Genomic DNA, 20,066 nt, shown 5'->3' on the forward strand with positions numbered 1-20,066 from the left:
TCCCATCCTTCCTCGGGGTAATGATCATCGTCCCAGACCCGGAGGAACCACTGCCCCATCCTGGCTTGGCATGAAGCTCCATCCTCCCCCCCCGGAGCCATAATATTCCCATCCTTCCTGAGGGTGATATTCCATCATCCCAGAGCCACAGCATTCCCATCCTTCCTCGGGATGATGCTCCATCATCCCAGAGCCACAGCATTCCCATCCTTCCTGAGGGTGATACTCCACCATCCCAGAGCCACAGCATTCCCATCCTTCCTGAGGGTGATACTGCATCATCCCAGAGCCACAGCATTCCCATCCTTCCTGAGGGTGATACTCCACCATCCCAGAGCCACAGCATTCCCATCCTTCCTCGGGATGATGCTCCATCCTTGCCGGCGTGGCAGATGCAGGGTCTGGCTCAGCAGCCCCGTCCCACGGGCAGCCAGGCTGCTCCAGGAGCTTCCCAAGGACATCCAGCAGCATTCCAGGAGCTTCTGAGCACCCCCAGGTCCCGTGCTGGGTGACAAAGGGACTCGAGAAGGTTGTGCTCTGGGACCTGTGGCCTCACTCTGCCCCCACGGGCAGGACCAGGCTCTTCCAAGCCTGGGGAGGGGCTGGATGGGACCCGGATCTGGCACGGGGGGGGTGCCACCCATTCCAGCATCCCACGGGCCATGGAATGCTGGAGCACCAGGAGCTGAGAGCACTCGGATGCAGAGCTACCCTTGTTCCATCCCGGCCATGATCCTGAGGGGCCAAACCCTCAGTCCCCAACTCCTCCAGAGGCAGGAGCCATTCCCAGAGGCTCTGGAGCTGCCTGGCACCACCGGCACCACCGGGATTCCCCCTCGCTCCCGTCCACGCTCAGGTTGGGAAGGGCTGATGGCATTTTCCTGGTGGAAAATCATCTCACAGACCCAAGGCCGCGTCTCCTCCGGGGGTTGTGGCCGTGTCCACTCTTCCCATCCCCTCAGTGCCCACCCGGAGCCCCGGGAGCTGCTTGGGATCTGTGGGATGGGCCCCTCGGGACATCCCGGTGTGGTGACACCGGGGGCCGAGGGACGGGGCAGGGCAGGGTGAGAAACGGCTTCTCCCACCCACGGGAGGTTTGGGGAGGAACAACAACAGCAGCTGGGGATGGAAACATCCCAATGTGGGGTTCCTGGCAGGGAAAAAGCCACTCCTGCCAAAACTGCTGGCAGGGACACAGCGGCTCGAAGCTCCCGGCGCTTGCGGGGGAGTTCAGGGAAAGCAGCTTCGGGAAAGCAGCTTCAGGAAAGCAGCTTCAGGAAAGCAGCTTCCCGGGGGATGTTTAAGGCATCCTCCCTCCCCACGGTGCTCCCTGCAGGGTGTCCTCACCCCAGCACTGCCCAGCCCCGGGGGGACACCCCAGGGTTGTCCCTGCGAGGGACACGGGGACATTTTCCCTCCTCAGATCCCCCTCCAGCGCTTGGAGCTGAACTGTCGGGGCCGTGCTCGGCTGCGGGGGGGTCCAGGATTCCCCCCCCCCCCTCCCACCCCCTGCCAGCCTTCTCTGAGCTCCCGGGATGCAGAGCCGGGAGCTCAGGACGCGTTTCCGAGCGCTCAGGGACGGCCGCTGTCAACTCGATGTTCCCGACACGTCTCTCGCTTCCAGCGGCGCCGGGATCGGGGGCGGCGGCTCCATCCCCGCGGTCCCGCTCCGTGTTCCCGTTCCCTGTTCCCGACCCGTGTTCCCGGCCCGTGTTCCCGCCGGCGGCCGCTTTGCGACATCGTTTTGCATTTTGCTCACCGTTTTCGCACTTTTCACGGTTTTCAGGACCTGAAACATCAGTTCTGGGAGCTGGAGGCCTCCGCGGGTGCCCGGGATGCGGGGGGGGGGGGGGCGGGAAGAGCCACTTTTGTTCCAAATCCTCAGTTTTCCTCCCCGGGATGCTGGAGGGTGCCCAGCCCCGGTCCCCAGGACATCCTGAGGAATTCCCAGCACCCCAAAGGTCCCAGGCAGGGAGAGACACCTTCCCTCCCTCCCCATCCCAGCCGTGTGATGGGATTTTCTGGATTTAAACGCCCGGATCTTTGGGGGGTGGCAAAAATCCCCGTGAAAAAAACCCCAAACCAACCAGCTGCAGGTCCCCAGTTCCGAGCTGTCCTGGCTCCTCCATCCCCCCATCCCTGTGGGCACCTGCTCCCGGTGTCCAGGGAAGAAAAGGGGTGTTGGGTGAGGGACCCAGCCCAGAGCCCAGAGACGGCCCTTGGTGACTCGGGGTCACCCGGCTGGGGACTGCCACTGGAGAGAGATGGCAGTGGAGGCCGGGGCACATCTGGGCACGTCTGGGCACATCTGGGCACGGGGGGGTCCCCCAGAACCCCCGAGCCAGCCCCGGGGACACCGCAGAGTTGCCGAGGTAGAGCTGCTGCAGCCCCCCCAGCCCGTGCCCCCCGTTCTGTCCCCTCGGGGGGTTGTTTCCCTTTCCCGGAGAACTCCGGTTGCCCCAGCCCAGGGAACAGAGCGGGGAGCCCGGCGGGACCCCCGGGGCAGCCCCCTGCCCTCCCAGTGCCTCCCTGCTGCCCCCCTTCACCCCCCTCCTCCTCCTCCTCCTCCTGCAGGGGTTGCGGGCTGGGGCGGGGACACGGGGGGGACACAGGGGGGACACGGAGGGGACACAGCTCGGGGGGGACACAGTTCTGGGGAGACATGGGGGGGACACAGCTCTGGGGGGGACACAGCTCTGGGGGGACACAGGGGGACACGGAGGGGACACAGCTCGGGGGGGACACAGGGGGACACAGCTCTGGGGGGGACACAGCTCTGAGGGGACACAGGGGGACACAGCTCTGGGGGGACATGGAGGGGACATGGTTCTGGGGGGACACAGCTCTGGGGGGACACAGCTCTGGGGGGGTGGCAGCCAAGGGTGTGCGTGTCCCAGAGGATGGGCAAGGGGTGTGCAAAGGGATGGAGACGTGTGTGTAAGAGCACGTGTGTGTTTGTGTGTGTGAGAACACGTGTGTGTGTGTGTGTGTGTGTGTGCAAAGGGATGGAGACGTGTGTAAGAGCACGTGTGTGTGTGTGTGTGCAAGAACACGTGCGTGTGTGTGAACACACGTGTGTATGTGCAAAGGGATGGAGATGTGTGTGTAAGAACACGTGTGTGTGTGTGCAAAGGGATGGAGATGTGTGTGTAAGAGCGTGTGTGTGTGTGTGCAAGAACACGTGTGTGTGTGAGAACACGTGTGTGTGTGTGAGAACACGTATGTGTGTGTGTGAGAACATGTGTGTGTGTGTGAGAACACGTATGTGTGTGTGTGAACACGTGTGTGTGTGTGTGAGAACATGTGTGTGTGTGTGTGAACATGTGTGTGTGTGTGTGTGTGTGTGAACATGTGTGTGTGTGTGTGTGTGTGTGCAAGAGCACATGTGGGGCTGCCCCTCTCACATCATCGGCCCAGGGTTGGGGGGTCGGGGGATCACTCCTGGGGGGTCACCCTTGGGTGGGGTCACAGCTGGGTGGGGTCACAGCTGGGTGGGGTCACAGCCCCCCCTCACTCCCCTGAGCCCCGGTGCCCAATCCCACACCCTCAGGGGGGGACAGGGGGATGACACCCCTCTGGGACCCCCTGAGCCTCTCTCAGCTGCCCCACAGGCAGGGTCGGGGGGGCTTTGGGGAGCAGCTTTGTGGGGTTCGGGCGATGAGAGCCAGCTCTGAGCCCCCCCCCGGCACCAGGGGCCACTGAGGCACGTGCCCGGTGCCCGCGGGTGGCCCCGCAGCCCGGGGCTTTCTGTGGCATCCGCGGCGCTTCCGTGGGAAGCCGGAGCGGGGGCTTCCAACCCAAAAAGTCCCCCCGGGGCAGGGGGGCAGCACTCGGGGGGGTGGGCACTGCTCAGGGCAGGACCTCGGGGGGCACCCGGGCAGCCCCCGCGGGATGGGGGGAGTGGGCAACCCTGGGAATATGCGGAATTCGGGTGGTCCCTGCTGGCACCGTGTCCCCACTGTGCTGGCACCGTGTCCCCACTGTGCTAGTACCGTGTCCCCACTGTGCTGGCACCGTGTCCCCACTGTGCTGGCACCGTGTCCCCACTGTGCTGGCACCGTGTCCCCGCGGCTGCCCCTCCCCTGGGCAGGGCCCCCCCGGCCGGGCTGCGCGGTGGGAAGGAAGCGATCCAGCCCTTCCCAGGCTGGGTGGGATCCATCCCTGCTCCCGGTGTGCCAGCGCGGGCCGGGGGGATGCGGGGGGGCGGGAGCCCCTCCCCGGGGGGGATCCCCTTGGCATTGAGGGTACCAAGGACCTCGGTCTGCTCGGGGCATCGCCCTTCACCCGCGTTTGCACCAGTCCTTCCACCCCGACCCTCCAGCTCCGTGCTGGGGTGGGAGGTGGTGCTGATGGTGCTGATGGTGCTGATGGTGCTGGAGATGGTGCTGGCGAAGATTTTCCCCCCTCACTCTGCAGGTCCCGGCTCTGGAAGGCCCAGTTTGCCCCCGGGAGAAGCTGCCTGCCTTTGGAGCAGCAAACTGGGCAAACTGGGCGGGAGGGGCCGGGCTGCCCAGCGCCTGTCGCGGCTCCCGCGCTGGGGACACCGATGCCACCGCGGTGGGGACACAGCAGCCTGGCCTGTCCCTGCTGTCCCCGCTGGCTCTGGAGCTCGCTCCCAGCCCCGTTCCCGTCCTCTCCCAGGTTTCCTGTCCGGGCGGCATTTCCATGGGCCGGGCCTCAATTCCCGGAAAGCGCTACCTCATCCCCGGCGGGAGCCAGGGACGCAAACACGGGCGGAGCCCCCGCCCTGACCCCCCCACACCCACCCACCCCCTCCAGAACCTTCCCCGGCCCGGGGGCGGCGATGCCAGGCAGGGCTGGGGGGGCTGAGACACCCCCCGGCCACCTCGACCCCCAGCAGCCCCAGTACAGCCCCAGTATAGCCCCAGTACAGCCCCAGTACAGCCCCGGTACAGCCCCAGTACAGCCCCAGTATAGCCCCAGTACAGCCCCGGTACAGTGACCTCAAAACCTCATATGATCCCAACTCTCTCAACGATCCCAACAATCCCAGTGATCCCAGTGATCCCAACAGTCTCACTGGTCCCAATCGTCCCAATGTTCCAAACGGTCTCACCGATCCCAGCGACCCAAATGATCCCAGTTATCTCACTGATCCTAATGATTTAAACAATCCCCATTATCTCGACGATCCCAGCAACCCCAGCTATCTCAGTGATCCCAATTATCTCAACTATCCCAATTATCTCGGTGTTCCCAGCCACCTCAGCTCTCTCAGTGACGCCAGCGATCCCGAGAGTCTCAGTTATCAGGATGATCCCAATGATCCCGGTGCTCTGCCTGTGCTTTTTGGGGCCCCCCTCCCCGGTCAGTGTGTTCCCATCCCGGAGACCTCCGGGAGAGGCAGGACGGAGACCCGGGATCTCTCCCACCCCCAGGACCCCCCAGCTCTGCTCCCACCCCCGGGACCCCCCAGCACAGCCCAAGCCAGGACCCCCTCAGGGGAGGGGCACGGCCCGGGGGGGCTGTGGAGCCGGGCTGGGGCTGGATGTCGGGACAGACGGACGGAGGGACGGAGCCGCGGGGCTGTGCCGGTGTCCCTCCGGGGTGGAGAGGGCCAAAAGCGGGAGAGAAACGCGCCAATTCAGACAAATGCGGGGGCGCTGGAGTGCTGGGGGCACGCCGGGGTGTCCCCCCCGGGGGTGTCCCCGCACCCCGGCTGGTTTGGGACCCCCCTGCCCCCCGTGGGGTCCGTCCCCCCTCGGTGGCCGCGGTGCCCCGAGCGGGGAGCGGAGGTTCCGCGCCCGGCGGTGCTGGCCCTGCCTCCTCCTCCTCCTCCTCCTCCTCCCGCTCCCACATCTGCAGCTGGAATTGCAATTTGAGGCGCTGCCTGGGCCGGGACTGCGAGTGGGAGGAAGCGGGAGCGCGGGGGGCTGCGCGGGGCCCGGGCGGGGACGGAGCCGCGGGCACGACGGGGACGGAGCCACCACCCCCAGGGCAGGACGGGGACAGAGCCACCACCCCGAGGGCAGGACGGGGACAGAGCCACCACCCCGAGGGCACAGCCGGCCCGGGACGGCGGCGGCTGCGCCGAGGGGTCCCCGGCCCGTGTCCCCCCTCCCTTAGCGGTAAGCGGGGGGGTTGGAGGGAGCGGGGGGGGCAGCGGGGCACTGCCCGAGGCGGGGGGGGCGAGAGGATCGGGGATCAGCCTCGTCCCTTGCTCGAGGTGAGGGTGACACCTCCCCTGGGGGCTCTGCCCGCTTTGGGGACACTGGGGAGCGAGCACAGAGGTGCCGGGGGGTACCAGGACTCCCGGGCCTGCCCCCGGTGGGGATGGGGGCTGTGGGCACGGGTGGGAGTGGGGACGGACGCTCCCAGCGGGGTCTGTCCCCTGTACCCCGTCCCCTGTCCTGGGGGACACTGCTGTGACCCTCGGGGACACCGCAGGGACAGCACCGGGACGGGCCAGGGCCGTGCAGGGGCTGGGGCAGCCAGTGCCAGGGACAGCCCGTGCCAGGGACAGCCCGTGGCTCCCGTGTCCCAGCCACGCAGAGGGGACGGGGAAGGACCCCCCAAACTCCACGGAACCCCAAGAGCTCTGCCAAGAGGGCTTGGGGGCTCCCCAGCCCCACAGCCGAGCTCAGCCCTGGCACAGGAGGGATGTGGGGACAGACACCTCCCCCGGCTCCCACACGCCTGGATCTGAGCCCCACAGTCACCCCGAGGGCCCCAAGCCCCGGGGGACACCCCCAGTTGTGGGGACACCTTGAGTGTAGGGGCACCCCGAGTGTGGGGACACCCCCAGTTGTGGGGGCACCCCGAGTGTGGGGACACCTCGAGCTGTGGGGACACCCCCAGTTGTGGGGACGCCCCGAGTGTGGGGACACCCCGAGAGTGGGGGCACCGTGCCCAGCAATCCCGTGCCGCGGTCAGCTGTGCCAAGGCCCCGGTGCCACAGCCCCGGTGTCATTCCCGGCCCCACCACCCTGTTCCCTTCCCAAACTTGTTTCCTCTCCCCGTTTCCTCCAGAGGCGGAAATGGTGGAAAGTCCTCAAAATCGCTGCTCCCGCACAAACTGCCGCAGGGGGGTCGGGATCTTCCAGGGGTCCCGACCCTGGGGGCACGGCAGGGTCCACCTGTGCCCACTCACCGGGACTGGGGGCGTGCTGGGCTCCCTGGGCACCCCAAAACATCCCCAGCACCCAGGACGCCAAACCCAGGTCTGCAGCCCTGCAGCAGGAGGGGCACAGCCGAGTGAAACCCCTCGGGGGGCTGGGGGGCACCTCGGGGGCTGAGCCCCCCCCATGCTCCTTGTCAGGACCCCAGGGAGGGGCTGGGGGGCACCTCGGGGGGCTGAACACCCCCCCCGCTCCTCGCCAGGACCCCAGGGAGGGACTGGGCACCCTGGGGACAAAGGGGGGGTCAGCGTCCCCCGGCCAGCCCTGGTTTGCTGGGGGTGGAGGATTTGGGCCACTGGAGCCTGAGGGGCTGCACAGGCTTGGGACCGACCCCCCGGGCCCCCCCCCCGGCCACGGAGGGACAGGGGACAGGACCAAGAGCCCCCGAGGGCTGGAGAGTCCCTCCGGCTCGGGCCGATGGCCCCATCTGTCCGTGGGGCGGGGGAGCTCCGTCCCCGGGGATGGGGACACGGGGACATCCCTGCACAGCCCCCATGGAGGGGGGGGACACTCCCGGGGTCACCCCCCGACCCAGCCCTGAGGGGGTTCAAGCCCCAGGCAGCGTTTCTGCCGGAGGAGACCCAAATCCCAGCGCTGGGGGCCGATCCCTGGAGCGGGTCCTTGGGGGACAACATCCTGGAAAGCCCCGTTTTGGTGGAGCAGCCCCTGTGACAGTGTCAGCCTGCCAGGACCCCCCTTCATGCCCTGCCAGGACCCCCCTTCATGCCCTGCCAGGACCCCCCTTTGTGCCCTACCAGGACCCCCCTCCATGCCCTGCCAGGACCCCCCTTCGTGCCCTGCCAGGACCTCCCTTCATGCCCTGCCAGGACCCTCCTCCATGCCCTACCAGGACTCCCCTCCATGCCCTACCAGGATCCCCCTCTATGCCCTGCCAAGACCCCCCTCCATGCCCTGCCAGGGCCCCCTTCATGCCCTGCCAGGACCCTTCTCCATATGCCCTGCCAGGACCCCCATCCGTGCCCAGCCAGGACCCCCCTCCGTGCCCTGCCAGCACCCCCCTTCATGCCCTGCCAGGGCCCCCTTCATGCCCTGCCAGGACCCCCCTTCATGCCCTGCCAGGACCCCCCTTCATGCCCTGCCAGGACCCCCCTCTGTGCCCTGCCAGGACCCCCCTTCATGCCCTGCCAGGACCCCCCTTTGTGCCCTACCAGGACCCCCCTCCATGCCCTGCCAGGACCCCCCTTCGTGCCCTGCCAGGACCTCCCTTCATGCCCTGCCAGGACCCTCCTCCATGCCCTACCAGGACTCCCCTCCATGCCCTACCAGGATCCCCCTCTATGCCCTGCCAGGACCCCCCTCCATGCCCTGCCAGGGCCCCCTTCATGCCCTGCCAGGACCCTTCTCCATATGCCCTGCCAGGACCCCCATCCGTGCCCAGCCAGGACCCCCCTCCGTGCCCTGCCAGCACCCCCCTTCATGCCCTGCCAGGGCCCCCTTCATGCCCTGCCAGGACCCCCCTTCATGCCCTGCCAGGACCCCCCTCTGTGCCCTGCCAGGACCCTCCTCCATGCCCTGCCAGGACCCCCCTTCGTGCCCTGCCAGGACCCCCCTCCATGCCCTGCCAGGACCCCCCTTCGTGCCCTGCCAGGACCCTCCTCCATGCCCTGCCAGGACCCTCCTCCATGCCCTACCAGGATCCCCCTCTATGCCCTGCCAGGACCCCCCTCTGTGCCCTGCCAGGACCCCCCTCCATGCCCTACTAGGACCCCCCTCTTTGCCCTGCCAGGACCCCTCTGTGCCCTGCCAGGACCCCCAGCACCGTGTTCCCCGCTGTGCTCTGACCCCCAGCCCCCACTGCTCCCACACCGGGGTACCCGGAGCTGAACCCCCCATTCCAGGGAAAACTCCCCCCCTGGCCCTTCTATCCTGAGGTTTTTTGGGGGTTGGAGGCTGCCCAGAGCAGGGGGGGGGGCAGCGCGGGGGGGGCTTTGGCTCAGGGCGAGGCCTCTCCCGATGAGCTCAGCCCCGTCCCGAGCCCGCGGGGTGGGAGCGGGATCACAGCGGGATGGGAGAGAGATCCGAGGGGGATAAGAGCGGGATGAGAGCGGCTGGAGAGGAGCCCCGGAGGTGCTGGGATGCCCTGGCCTCGGGCAGAGAGCCGGGAGCGGGGTGATTATCCCGGGAAGCAGTTTTGGAGCTGGTCGGGCACTGGGTCCCAATCCCTGGGATGAGCCGGGATCCCCTTGGCCGTTCCTGCTCCTCGGCCAGCGCTTCCAGCAAGGCAACGAGTTTAAATGTTTCCTAAATAACCCCGAAAATAACCTCTTGGAGCCTAAAAATGTGCTGGAGCAGCACTTTGCACACATCTGTATCCCGCACAGCTGTGTCCCACACATCTCTATCCCACACATCTGTGTCCCCCATATCTGTATCCCCCATATCTGTGTCCCACACATCTGTATCCCACACATCTGTGTTTCACACATCTGTATCCCGAATATCTGTGTCCCACATATCTGTGTCCCACACATCTGTATCCCACACATCTGTATCCCACATATCTGTGTCCCACACATGTGTATCCCACATATCTGCATCCCACACATCTGTATCCCACACATCTGTGTCCCACACATCTGTATCCCACATATCTGTATCCCACACATCTGTATCCCACACATCTGTATCCCCCATATCTGTATCCCCCATATCTGTATCCCACACATCTGTGTCCCACACATGTGTATCCCACATATCTGTATCCCACACATCTGTATCCCACACATCTGTGTCCCCCATATCTGTATCCCCCATATCTGTATCCCACACATCTGTATCCCACACATCTGTATCCCACACATCTGTGTCCCACATATCTGTATCCCACACATCTGTGTCCCACACATCTGTATCCCACACATCTGTATCCCACACATCTGTGTCCCACACATCTGTGTCCCACACATCTGTATCCCCCATATCTGTATCCCACACATCTGTATCCCCCATATCTGTATCCCCCATATCTGTATCCCCCATATCTGTGTCCCACACATCTGCCTGACCTGCCCCACGAGAGGAGCCCTGTTCCTGCTCCCGGGGTGGCCGTGGCAGTCAGTGACACCCCGACCAGTGCCAGCTGCCCCCCCAGACTGGGACAGCCCGTCCCAGTGCCCCCCACCCTCCCGCAGCCCACCGGGACCTGGGTTTTGGGGTCCTGGGAAGGGTCGGCCCCATCCCTGGTGGGTTTTTGAGGGGGTATCGAGTCTGTGCTCCCCCAGCCCCGCTCTGAGGGGCCCCCCCGGTGCCGAGGGGACCCCCGGCCCCCCGTCCCACTGTCCGTCCTCTCTTGCAGGCGGGAGGCGCGGCCATGGCGATGCTCCTGCAGCCCGGGATGCAGAGCCTGCGGATGGGTAAGGATGAGCCCGAAGGGGGGTCCTGGCGGGGCCGGCGCGGCGTGGGGGGTCCCCCGGCTCCCCAGACGAGCTCGGGGTCCCTCCCACCCTCGGGTGTCCCCCCGAGCCGCCCCCTCGGCAGCCCCCGAGCCGCTCCCGCGCCGGGGTAACCAGAACCAGCTGCGGGAGGAAACCTGATCCCGGCATCCCAACCCCGGAGGCCGCGGCAGGAATTATCCCCCCTGCGGGGTCCCCCAGCCCCCCGGACCGCGGGCCTCCCCCCCCCAGGAACGATCCTTCGTGTTCAGGGCTCCAGGACCCCCGGGGGGGGGTCACCGCTCCCCCCCCCCCCGCCCCTTCCCCGCGGGGCTCTGCCGCACGAGGAGACACCGGAGAGACATCCCGGTTTGTCCGGGATCAAATATTCATGGCACAGGCGCGGGAGACAGGGAAAGGCACTCTCGGAGCAGGTGTAAGGGACGGGAGACATGTCACGGGGGGGAGCGGAGCCCCCCCGGCCCAAATCCCGGGGGGAATGCGGCAATCCCTGTCCCCGACTCCGCGGTGTGCCGCTGCCTCGGCTCTTCCCGGGACACGGGATCCCGGAAAGTCGGGATCGGCCTGACCCCAACCCCACGGCTGCTGCTCTTAGGGGGTCCTGGAGCACCCCCTCTGCTGAGCCCGGGGCTCCCGAGCTGCCAGAGGGGTTTAAGGAGCTGCCCTGGGGCGTCCTGGTCTAAACTGGTGGGACTGGGAGGGGGGTGGCTTTGCCTGGACACCTTCTGGAGAAGGAGAGATGGAGTTTTGTGCTTCCCTGAGGAAAGACCCAGGAGCCTCCTCCGTTCCCAAATCCCTCCAGAGTCCGGCCGTGGGTGGGGGTTGCTCATCCCGGCTCCCACGGTGGGATCCCGGCAGGATCCTGGCTGGAGGGACAGTCCCAAAGTGCACACATGGGCAGTGCCCGTGGGGTGGACGGTGCCTCCACCTCCCCTGGGCCCCATTCCCACCACACCCCACCCAGAGCCGGCCAATCCCTCGGGAAAGGTGGGCCCGCTCCATCAGCTCCACCAGCCCCTTCCCGGCCGCCCCCTCCAGCTGGAGCCTGTCCCTGGGCCCTGCCGTGGGCAGTGATTAGTCCCGGTTGTTAATTGGATCCCTGTGTCCTGGGAGCGTGGGCGGGACGGCCCCGGGGCTCCCCCCGTCCTGGCACTGGGGTGCGTGGGGGTCCCCAGGCTGGAATTCTGCTGCCGGAGCAGCCGGGGGGTCACTGAGGGGACAGGGAGGGGACAGGGGGGCTCCAGGGGGAGGGAGAGGAGGAGGCAACAGGAGCCTGTGCCCAGCACCTCATGGATCCCTGGAGTACGAGAGAGCAGGAGCCCCCCTGAGCCCCCCACAGAGGCTGAACCCCCCTATCTTGGCATCACCTCGGCTTCCAGGGTCTCCAGCAAACTGGGATGTTCTGGGACACGGCCGGGGCTCCCGGGAACTGCGGCTCTCTGGACTTACAACAGACACTCAGCAGCTCGTGGCAGCTCTTTCCCAGTTTCCCCCCATTCCCACTGGATACAAACCTTCCAGCTGCTTGCCCAGAGCAGCTTCCCCATCCCTGGGAGTGTCCAGGGTTGGATGGGGCTTGGAGCAATGTGGGATAGGGGGAGGTGTCCCTGCCCGTGGTGCGGGTGGAACGAGGTGACCCGTGAGGGTTCCTCCCCGCTCCAACCATCCCACAATCCCATGATCCTGTGACCCTCACGTTTCCCTCCCACCTTTCTGGCTCACCCAGGGAGTCTCCGGGGGTCGGTGGGGATGAACTGGGATTGCAGGACCCCGGAATTGTTTTACCCAGCAGGGGAAAGGGCCGAAGGTCTCCTCCCCCTGTGCTGGTTCCTGGGCTCCTGGAGAGGGGATGGAGATGTTGAACCCGGTGCTGGAGCTGTTGAACCCGTGCCTGCTCACCCAGCCCTGCCCTCACTGGGAGCTGATCCCTCATTAACAATCTTTAACAATATTAGTAACTAACCTTGCTAATTACCCGGTGCTGATGAGACCCTCACACGGGGGTCACGGGGGGTGGGAACCCCCCCTCAGCCCTACGAGGGGCCCCCGCAGTGACTGTGCCCCTCAGCCCAGGGGGTGACTCCCCTGTTGTCCTCCCCTCGGGGAAGGGTCTCCGGGGGGGTCTGGGGCCCCTTCCCACCCCAAAGTGCCCTGTGTGTGTCCCCAGGAGCCAACGGTGAGCGGTGCCCGACGCCCACCCCCCCTGGCACACCTGGGACCCCCCACGAGAGCTGCAGCATCGCCCCCCTGACGCCCTCCCAGTCACCCGTGAGTCACTGGGAACCAGCACGGCTGGGGGGCACAGCAGGGCCACTGGGGGCCACAGCAGGGCCACTGGGGGGGCACAGCAGGGCCACTGGGGGCCACAGCAGGGCCATTGGGGGGGCACAACAGGGTCGCTGGGGGGGCACAACAGGGTCGTTGGGGGGCACAGCAGGGCCACTGGGGGGGCACAGCAGGGCCACTGGGGGGGCACAGCAGGGCCATTCTGGGGTCCCCAGTAGGGCCACTGTGGGGTCCCCAATAGGGCCATTGTGGGGTCCCCAGTAGGGCCATTGTGGGGTCCCCAGTAGGGCCACTGTGGGGTCCCCAATAGGGCCACTGTGGGGTCCCCAGTAGGGCCACTGTGGGGTCCCCAGTAGGGCCATTGTGGGGTCCCCAGTAGAGCCACTGTGGGGTCCCCAGTAGGGCCACTGTGGGGTCCCCAGTAGGGCCATTGTGGGGTCCCCAGTAGGGCCACTGTGGGGTCCCCAGTAGAGCCACTGTGGGGTCCCCAGTAGGGCCATTGTGGGGTCCCCAGTGGGGCAGTTGTGGGGTTCCCAGTAAGGTGGTTGTGGCTTCCCAGTGTGGCCATTGTGGGGTACCCAGTAACACCCTTGTGGGGTCTCCAGTAAGGTCGTTGTGTTGTCCCAGTAAGGCAATTGTGGGATCCCCAGTAAGGACATTGTGGAATTCCCAGTAAGGCAATTGTGGGATCCCCAGTAAGGACATTGTGGAATTCCCAGTAAGGCAATTGTGGGATCCCCAGTAAGGACATTGTGGAATTCCCAGTAAGGCAATTGTGGGATCCCCAGTAAGGACATTGTGGAATTCCCAGTAAGGCAATTTTGGGATCCCCAGTAAGGACATTGTGGAATTCCCAGTAAGGCAATTTTGGGATCCCCAGTAAGGACATTGTGGGATCCCCAGTAAGGCAATTTTGGGATCCCCAGTAAGGACATTGTGGGATTCCCAGTAAGGCAATTTTGGGATCCCCAGTAAGGACATTGTGGGATTCCCAGTAACGCTGTCGAGGTCCCCAGTAAAGCAGTTTTGGGGTTTCCAGTAAGGCCATTGTGGGGCCCCCAATAAGGCAATTGTGGGGTCCTAGTAAGGACATAGTGGGGCCCCCAGTAAGGCTGTTGTGGGGTTCCAGTAAGGCAGTTGTGAGGTCCCCAGTAAAGCCATTGTGGGGTCCCCAGTAGGGCCATTGTGGGGTTCCAGTAAGGCAGTTATGAGGTCCCCAGTAAGGCAGTTGTGGGGTTCCAGTGAGGCAGTTGTGGGGTCCCCAATAAGGCCATTGTGGGGTCCCAGTAAGGCAGTTGTGGAGTTCCCAGTAAGACCATTGTGGGGTTCCAGTGAGGCAGTTGTGGGGTCCCAGTAAGGCAGTTGTGGAGTCCCCAGTGAGGCAGTTGTGGGGTCCCCAGTAAGGCAGTTGTGGGGTTCCAGTGAGGCAGTTGTGGGGTCCCAGTGAGGCAGTTGTGGGGTCCCCAGGGGCTGCCGGGCTCTGTGTCCCTGTCCTTGCCCCCCGATCCTCCCCTGGCCACTGGTCCCCCCCCGCCCCAGTCTGGCCACCCTCACCCCCCAGTACCACAGGACGGACCAGTCCCTCTCCAGGACCCTCGTCCGTGGGATTTCGGGGTTGGAGGGGTTTTCCAGCTCGGGATAAGTGTCACTGCAGAGCCGCTGCCCCCAGGCCGCTCCTGCCCGGGGCGGGAGGGCACGTTCCCGTTCCTGCCGGCTCCTCCCGGCACATTCCTGCGGCAGCCGCCTCGTCCCCGCCGCTCCCGCTTTTCCAGGGCCGGCTGGCGGCTGCACTTAGCAAACCCGGGACATTAAATGTTAACGAGGGCTTTTAGCTTCCCACGTCTGCCGTGCACGGAGGTGACACGGAGCCGGCGCCTGTCACATCGGCGCGGATCCACCGGGACGTGCCAGGCGGGAAGGGACGGCACACGGAGCGGGGACAGGGAACCCAGCCGGGGGAGCAGCAGCGGGGACCCCACAAAACACCCGGGACAGGAAGGGTTTGGGTGGGGTGACCCTTGGGGACAGCTGGGACAGGGTCCCTTGGAGTGAGATAGGGAGCAGGGCAGGTTTTGGGTTGGGTGACCCTTGGGGACACCTGGGACAGGGAGTGAGATGGGGAACAGGGAAGGTTTTGGGTGGGGACAGCTGGGACAGGGTCCCTTGGAGTGAGATGGGGCACAGGGAAGGTTTTGGGTGGGGTGACCCTTGGGGACAGCTGGGACAGAGTTCCTTGGGATGAGATGGGGAGCAGGGAAGGGGTTTGCCTGGGTGACCCTTGGGGACACCTGGGACAAGGAGTGAGATGGGAACAGGGAAGGGTTTGGGTTGGGTGACCCCTGAGGACACCTGGGACAAGGAGTGAGATGGGGAGCAGGGCAGGTTTTGGGTGGGGTGACCCTTGGGGACAGAGTCCCTTGGAGTGAGATGGGGCACAGGGAAGGTTTTGGGCAACCTCAGCTCAGATTTCGGGGGTCAGGTGAGGAGGGCTCAGCACCATGACAAAACCAGGGAGGCAGGTCCCCTGGGCTGTGGGATCCCATCCCTCTCAGGGGCTGCCCAAATCCCTGTGTCCCCTTGGAACCACCCCAGCCACTCCGTGGATCCCAGGAGACCCTTTTCCCAGTGCTGTGGAGCTGTGTGGGAGGGGGGATTCCCGGGGGTTGAGGAAACCGGGGAACCACGGAACCGTGCGGCCATCTCAGCGCCCGCGGGCTCCATCCCGGAAAAATGAGCCCCTTCCCGGGGTTTTCCCCCCTTTCCCGGGAGCGGGCAGCCCCGGGGGGGTGCTGCAGCCCGGCCCTGACGCCGGCCCTGCCCCACAGAGGAGCGAGGCCCGTTCCCAGCAGGGCCCCTCCTTCGCCGTGGTCGTGGCCATCGACTTCGGCACCACGTCCAGCGGCTACGCCTTCAGCTTCACCAGCGACCCCGAGGCCATCCACATGATGAGGTGAGGGGCTGCCAGGGCCCCTGCGCTGCTCCCGGGGCTGGGAAAGGGCTCCTTTAGCCCCAAAATGGGTGGAAGTTGGATTGCTGGGGTGGGAAATCCATCGGAGGTCGGCGACGCTGCCTGGCGGCGACGGGGAGAGGCTGCTGTGGAATGAGGATGCTCCCGGGGCTGGAGCCCCTCTGCCGTGGAGCCAGGCTGGGAGAGCTGGGAATGTCCAGCCTGGAGAAGAGGATTCTCCAGAGAGACCTGAAAGCGCCTTGCAGGGCCTAAAGGGGCTCCAGGAGAGCTGGAGAGGGACTGGGGACAAGGGAGGGAGGGACAGGACACAGGGAATGGCTTCCCACTGGAAAAAGGATGGGTGGGATATTGAGGTGAAATTCTTCCCTGTGAGGGTGGGGAGGCCCTGGAACGAATTTCCCAGAGAAGCTGTGGCTGTCCCATCCCTTGGAGTGTCCAAGGATGGGGCTTGGAGCAGCCTGGGATAGTGGGAGGTGTCCCTGCCCACAGCAGGGCGTGGCACTGGGTGGGCTTTAAGGTCCCTCCCAACCCAAACCAGCGTGGAATTCTACGAAATTCCCCCCAGGGAGCAGGAGGAGGGAGCAATACCCACCCCTTCCCTCCCTTCTCTGTCCCTCTGAGGTGCTCGAGGTCGCGCCCGTATGAACAAATTAAACCTCCCTGACCCGGAGGTTCATCCGCTCCGGCTCCTCTCTGCAGGAAATGGGAAGGGGGGGACCCGGGGGTGGCCAACCAGAAGACCCCCACCAGCCTGCTGCTGACCCCGGAGGGCACGTTCCACAGCTTCGGCTACACCGCCCGCGACACTTACCACGACCTGGACCCCGAGGAGGCCCGCGAGTGGCTCTACTTCGAGAAGTTCAAGATGAAGATCCACAGCACCAGCGTGAGCCCCCGCTCCCATCCCACCCCCCTTGGGGTCCCCCCTGGCTGGGCTGGGGGTTGTAATGTTGGTAAAATCCCCCTTTCAGCCCGTTTTAGGGCGTGACGCTGTGGTTCCCCCGGGGAAGGGGGATGTGGCTGCACGAAGGGGCTCCGGCCGCTCCGGCTGGCACGGGGGATGGGCACCTTCCCGAGGTTTGCTGATGCACTCGGCCACCTCCCAGCACCTCGTGTGATCCCTGTGCTCTTCCCGGCAGGATCTGACCATGAAAACCGAACTGGAGGCCGTCAACGGGAAGAAGATGCCGGCGCTGGAGGTGTTCGCCCACGCCCTGCGCTTCTTCAAGCAGCACGCGGTGCAGGTGGGCACGGGGACGGGCTGGACGGGGCTGGGGGCAACCTGGGAGAGTGGGAGGTGTCCCTGCCCAGGGCAGGGGGTGGCAATGGGTGGGATTTAAGGTCCTTTCCAACCCAAACCTTCCTGGGATTCTGGAGCCAGGCTGGGAGAGCTGGGGGGGTTTCCCCTGGAGAAGAGAAGGCTCCAGGGAGAGCTGAGAGCCCCTGGCAGGGCCTGAAGGGGCTCCAGGAGAGCTGGAGAGGGACTGGGGACAAGGGAGGGAGGGACAGCACACAGGGAATGGCTTCCCACTGCCAGAGGGCAGGGAGAGATGGGATACAGGGGAGGAATTGTTCCCTGTGAGGGTGGGGAGGCCCTGTCCCAGGTTGGGCAGAGAAGCTGTGGCTGCCCCTGGAGCCCTGGGAGTGCCCAAGGCCAGGCTGGTGCAGCCTGGGCTAGTGGGAGGTGTCCCTGCCCATGGCAGGATCGATGGGCTCTCAGGTCCCTCCCAACCCCACCCATCCCATGATTCCCATGAGCCCCCCCCAGCTGGGGGTGACCCGCCCTTGTCCCGGCAGGAGCTGCAGGAGCAGTGCCCGGCGCTGCCCGAGCGCGGTGCCATCCGCTGGGTGCTCACCGTGCCCGCCATCTGGAAGCAGCCGGCCAAGCAGTTCATGCGGGAGGCGGCCTACGAGGTGGGACGGGGGGAGGGGTCCCTGCCCGCGGCTGGGGGGGGAGGGGGATGGGATTCGAGGTCCCTTTCAACCCAACCCCAAAGCTGTTGGCTGGTGGCGTGGCTGGATAGTTTGTTGGGTGGTTGGTTGAGTGGTTTGGTGGGTGGGTGTTTGAGTGGTTTGTTGGGTGGATGTTTGAGTGGTTTGGTGGGTGGGTGTTTGAGTGGTTTGGTGGGTGGATGTTTGAGTGGTTTGGTGGGTGGGTGTTTGAGTGGTTTGGTGGGTGGATGTTTGAGTGGTTTGGTGGGTGGGTGTTTGAGTGGTTTGGTGGGTGGGTGTTTGAGTGGTTTGGTGGGTGGGTGGTTGAGTGGGTGGGTGAACAACTGGGTCAATGGTCGAGTGTTTGGAGGGCTGGTTGGTGGTTGTTTGGGCGGTGCAGGGGTGCAGTCGGTGGGTGGTTGGTTGGTTGAGTGGTTGGGTCATTGGTTGGGTCATTGGTTGGGTGGTTGTTTGATGGGTGGGCTGGTGGCTGGGTGTTTGGGTGGGTGGTTTGTTGCTCTGGTTGTTGCTTGATCATTTGGTTGGTTAAGTGGTTTGGTCGATGGTTGGGTGGTTGGTTGATGGGTGGGTGGGTGGGTCGATGGTTGGGTGGTTGTTTTATGGGTGGGTGGGTGGGTCAGTGGCTGTTTGACGGGTGGGTGGGTGGGTGGTTTGTTGCTCTGGTTGTTGCTTGATCATTTGGTTGGTTGAGTGGTTGGGTCATTGGTTGGGTGGTTGGTTGATGGGTGGGTGGGTGGGTCGATGGTTGGGTGGTTGTTTTATGGGTGGGTGGGTGGATCGGTGGTTGGGTGGTTGGTTGAGTGGGTGGGTGGTTGAGTGGGTGGGTGGTTTGTTGCTCTGGTTGTTGCTTGATCATTTGTTTGGTTAAGTGGTTGGGTCGTTGGTAGGGTGGTTGTTTGATGTTGGGTGGGTGGTTTGATGCTCAGGTTGTTGGTTGGGTGGTTGTTTGGTGCTTGAGTGGGTGGTTTGGTGGTTGGGTGGGTGGTTGGGTGGGTGGGTGGTTGATTTGGTGCTCCAGTTGCTGGTTGGGTGGTTGTTTGGTGGTTGGGTGGGTGGTTTGGTGGTTGAGTGGTTGGTTTGGTGCTCAGGTCATTGGTTGGGTGGTTGTTCAGTGGCTGGGTGGGTGGGTGGTTTGGTGGTTGAGTGGTTGGTTTGGTGCTCAGGTCATTGGTTGGATGGTTATTCAGTGGCTGGGTGGGTGGTTGGTTGGGTGGGTGGGTGGTTGGGTGGTTGGTTTGGTGCTCAGGTCATTGGTTGGGTGGTTGTTCAGTGGCTGGGTGGGTGGTTGGTTGATTGGGTGGTTTGGTGGATGGGTGGTTGTTCGGTGGTTGGGTGGTTGTTTGGTGGCTGGGTGGTTGTTCGGTGGCTGGGTGGTTGGTTGGTTGGGTGAGTGGTTGGTTTGGTGCTCAGGTCATTGGTTGAGTGGTTGTTTGGTGGCTGGGTTGGTGGTTGGCTGGGTTGGTGGTTGGCTGGGTTGGTGGTTGGTTGGGTTGGTGGTTGGCTGGGTGGGTGGTTGGTTGGGTTGGTGGTTGGCTGGGTGGGTGGTTGGCTGGGTGGGTGTTTGGTGGTTGAGTCAGTGGTTGGTTGGGTGGGTGTTCAGTGGTTGGGTGGGTGGTTGGTTGGGTGGGTGGTTGGTTGGGTGGGTGATTGGTTGGGTGGGTGGTTGTTTGGTGGTTAGGTGCGTGGTTAGTTGGGTGGGGGGTTGTTTAGTGGCTGGGTGGTTGTTCGGTGGTTGGGTGGGTGGTTGGTTGGGTGGATGGTTGGTTTGGTGCTCAGGTCGTTGGTTGAGTGGTTGTTTGGTGGTTGGGTGGACGGTTGTTTGGTTGGGTGTTTGTTTGGTGCTCGTCGGTGGAGCAGTTGTCCGGTTGAGCGGTTGGTGACCATTGGAGCGGCCGCCGCGCGGTTTGTTGGTGCTCCGGGATTCCCCGATTCCCGAGCTGGGTGTGCCCGGGGTGGGAGCACCCTGGTGCCCCTTCCCTGACCCACCGTGTCCCCAGGCCGGGCTGGTGTCCCTGGGGCTGTGCCCTGGGAGCACCCCGGTGCCCCTTCCCTGACCCACCGTGTCCCCAGGCCGGGCTGGTGTCCCCGGAGGAGCCGGAGCAGCTCCTGATCGCTCTGGAGCCCGAGGCCGCCTCCATCTACTGCCGCAAACTGCGGCTGCACCAACTCATCGAGCTGAGCTGCCGCCCCCCCAGCAACGGCCTCGAGCCCCCCCACATCGACTCCAGCTTCAGGCAGGGTGAGCGGGCAGGGCCCCGGGGCTGGGGGACCAGGGGGGAGCAGGCAGGGACCTGGAGAGCAGGTAGG

The 20,066-nt window shown here is 64.9% G+C and overlaps 2 protein-coding genes across 2 annotated transcripts in view; one reads left to right on the forward strand and one right to left on the reverse strand.

Annotated features, from left to right (window-relative positions):
- Nucleotides 1-10,472, reverse strand: part of SIGLEC1 (sialic acid binding Ig like lectin 1) — a 42,701-nt gene extending 32,229 nt beyond the window's left edge. Inside the window, exon 1 of the mRNA XM_032685446.1 lies at nt 10,437-10,472. Coding sequence (XP_032541337.1) covers nt 10,437-10,472 — 36 coding nt within the window. The remainder of the gene's footprint in view (nt 1-10,436) is intronic.
- LOC116785618 (heat shock 70 kDa protein 12B-like) lies at nt 10,471-20,065 on the forward strand. Its single transcript, XM_032685447.1, has 8 exons — nt 10,471-10,513; nt 12,720-12,820; nt 15,664-15,788; nt 16,506-16,692; nt 16,946-17,050; nt 17,604-17,720; nt 19,830-19,998; nt 20,043-20,065. The coding sequence occupies exons 1-8, from the start codon at nt 10,471-10,473 to the stop codon at nt 20,063-20,065; spliced, it is 870 nt and encodes a 289-aa protein (XP_032541338.1).
- The last annotated feature ends 1 nt before the right edge of the window (nt 20,066 follows it).

Source organism: Chiroxiphia lanceolata, chromosome 4, assembly GCF_009829145.1.
Source record: "Chiroxiphia lanceolata isolate bChiLan1 chromosome 4, bChiLan1.pri, whole genome shotgun sequence".
Lineage (NCBI taxonomy): Eukaryota > Metazoa > Chordata > Aves > Passeriformes > Pipridae > Chiroxiphia > Chiroxiphia lanceolata.

Coding starts and splice junctions, on each gene's coding strand:
- LOC116785618 (XM_032685447.1), top strand. CDS start 10,471: ATGGCGATGCTCCTGCAGCCCGGGATGCAGAGCCTGCGGATGG. Junction 10,514..12,719: donor GATGCAGAGCCTGCGGATGG/GTAAGGATGAGC, acceptor GTGTGTCCCCAG/GAGCCAACGGTGAGCGGTGC. Junction 15,789..16,505: donor GAGGCCATCCACATGATGAG/GTGAGGGGCTGC, acceptor TCCTCTCTGCAG/GAAATGGGAAGGGGGGGACC.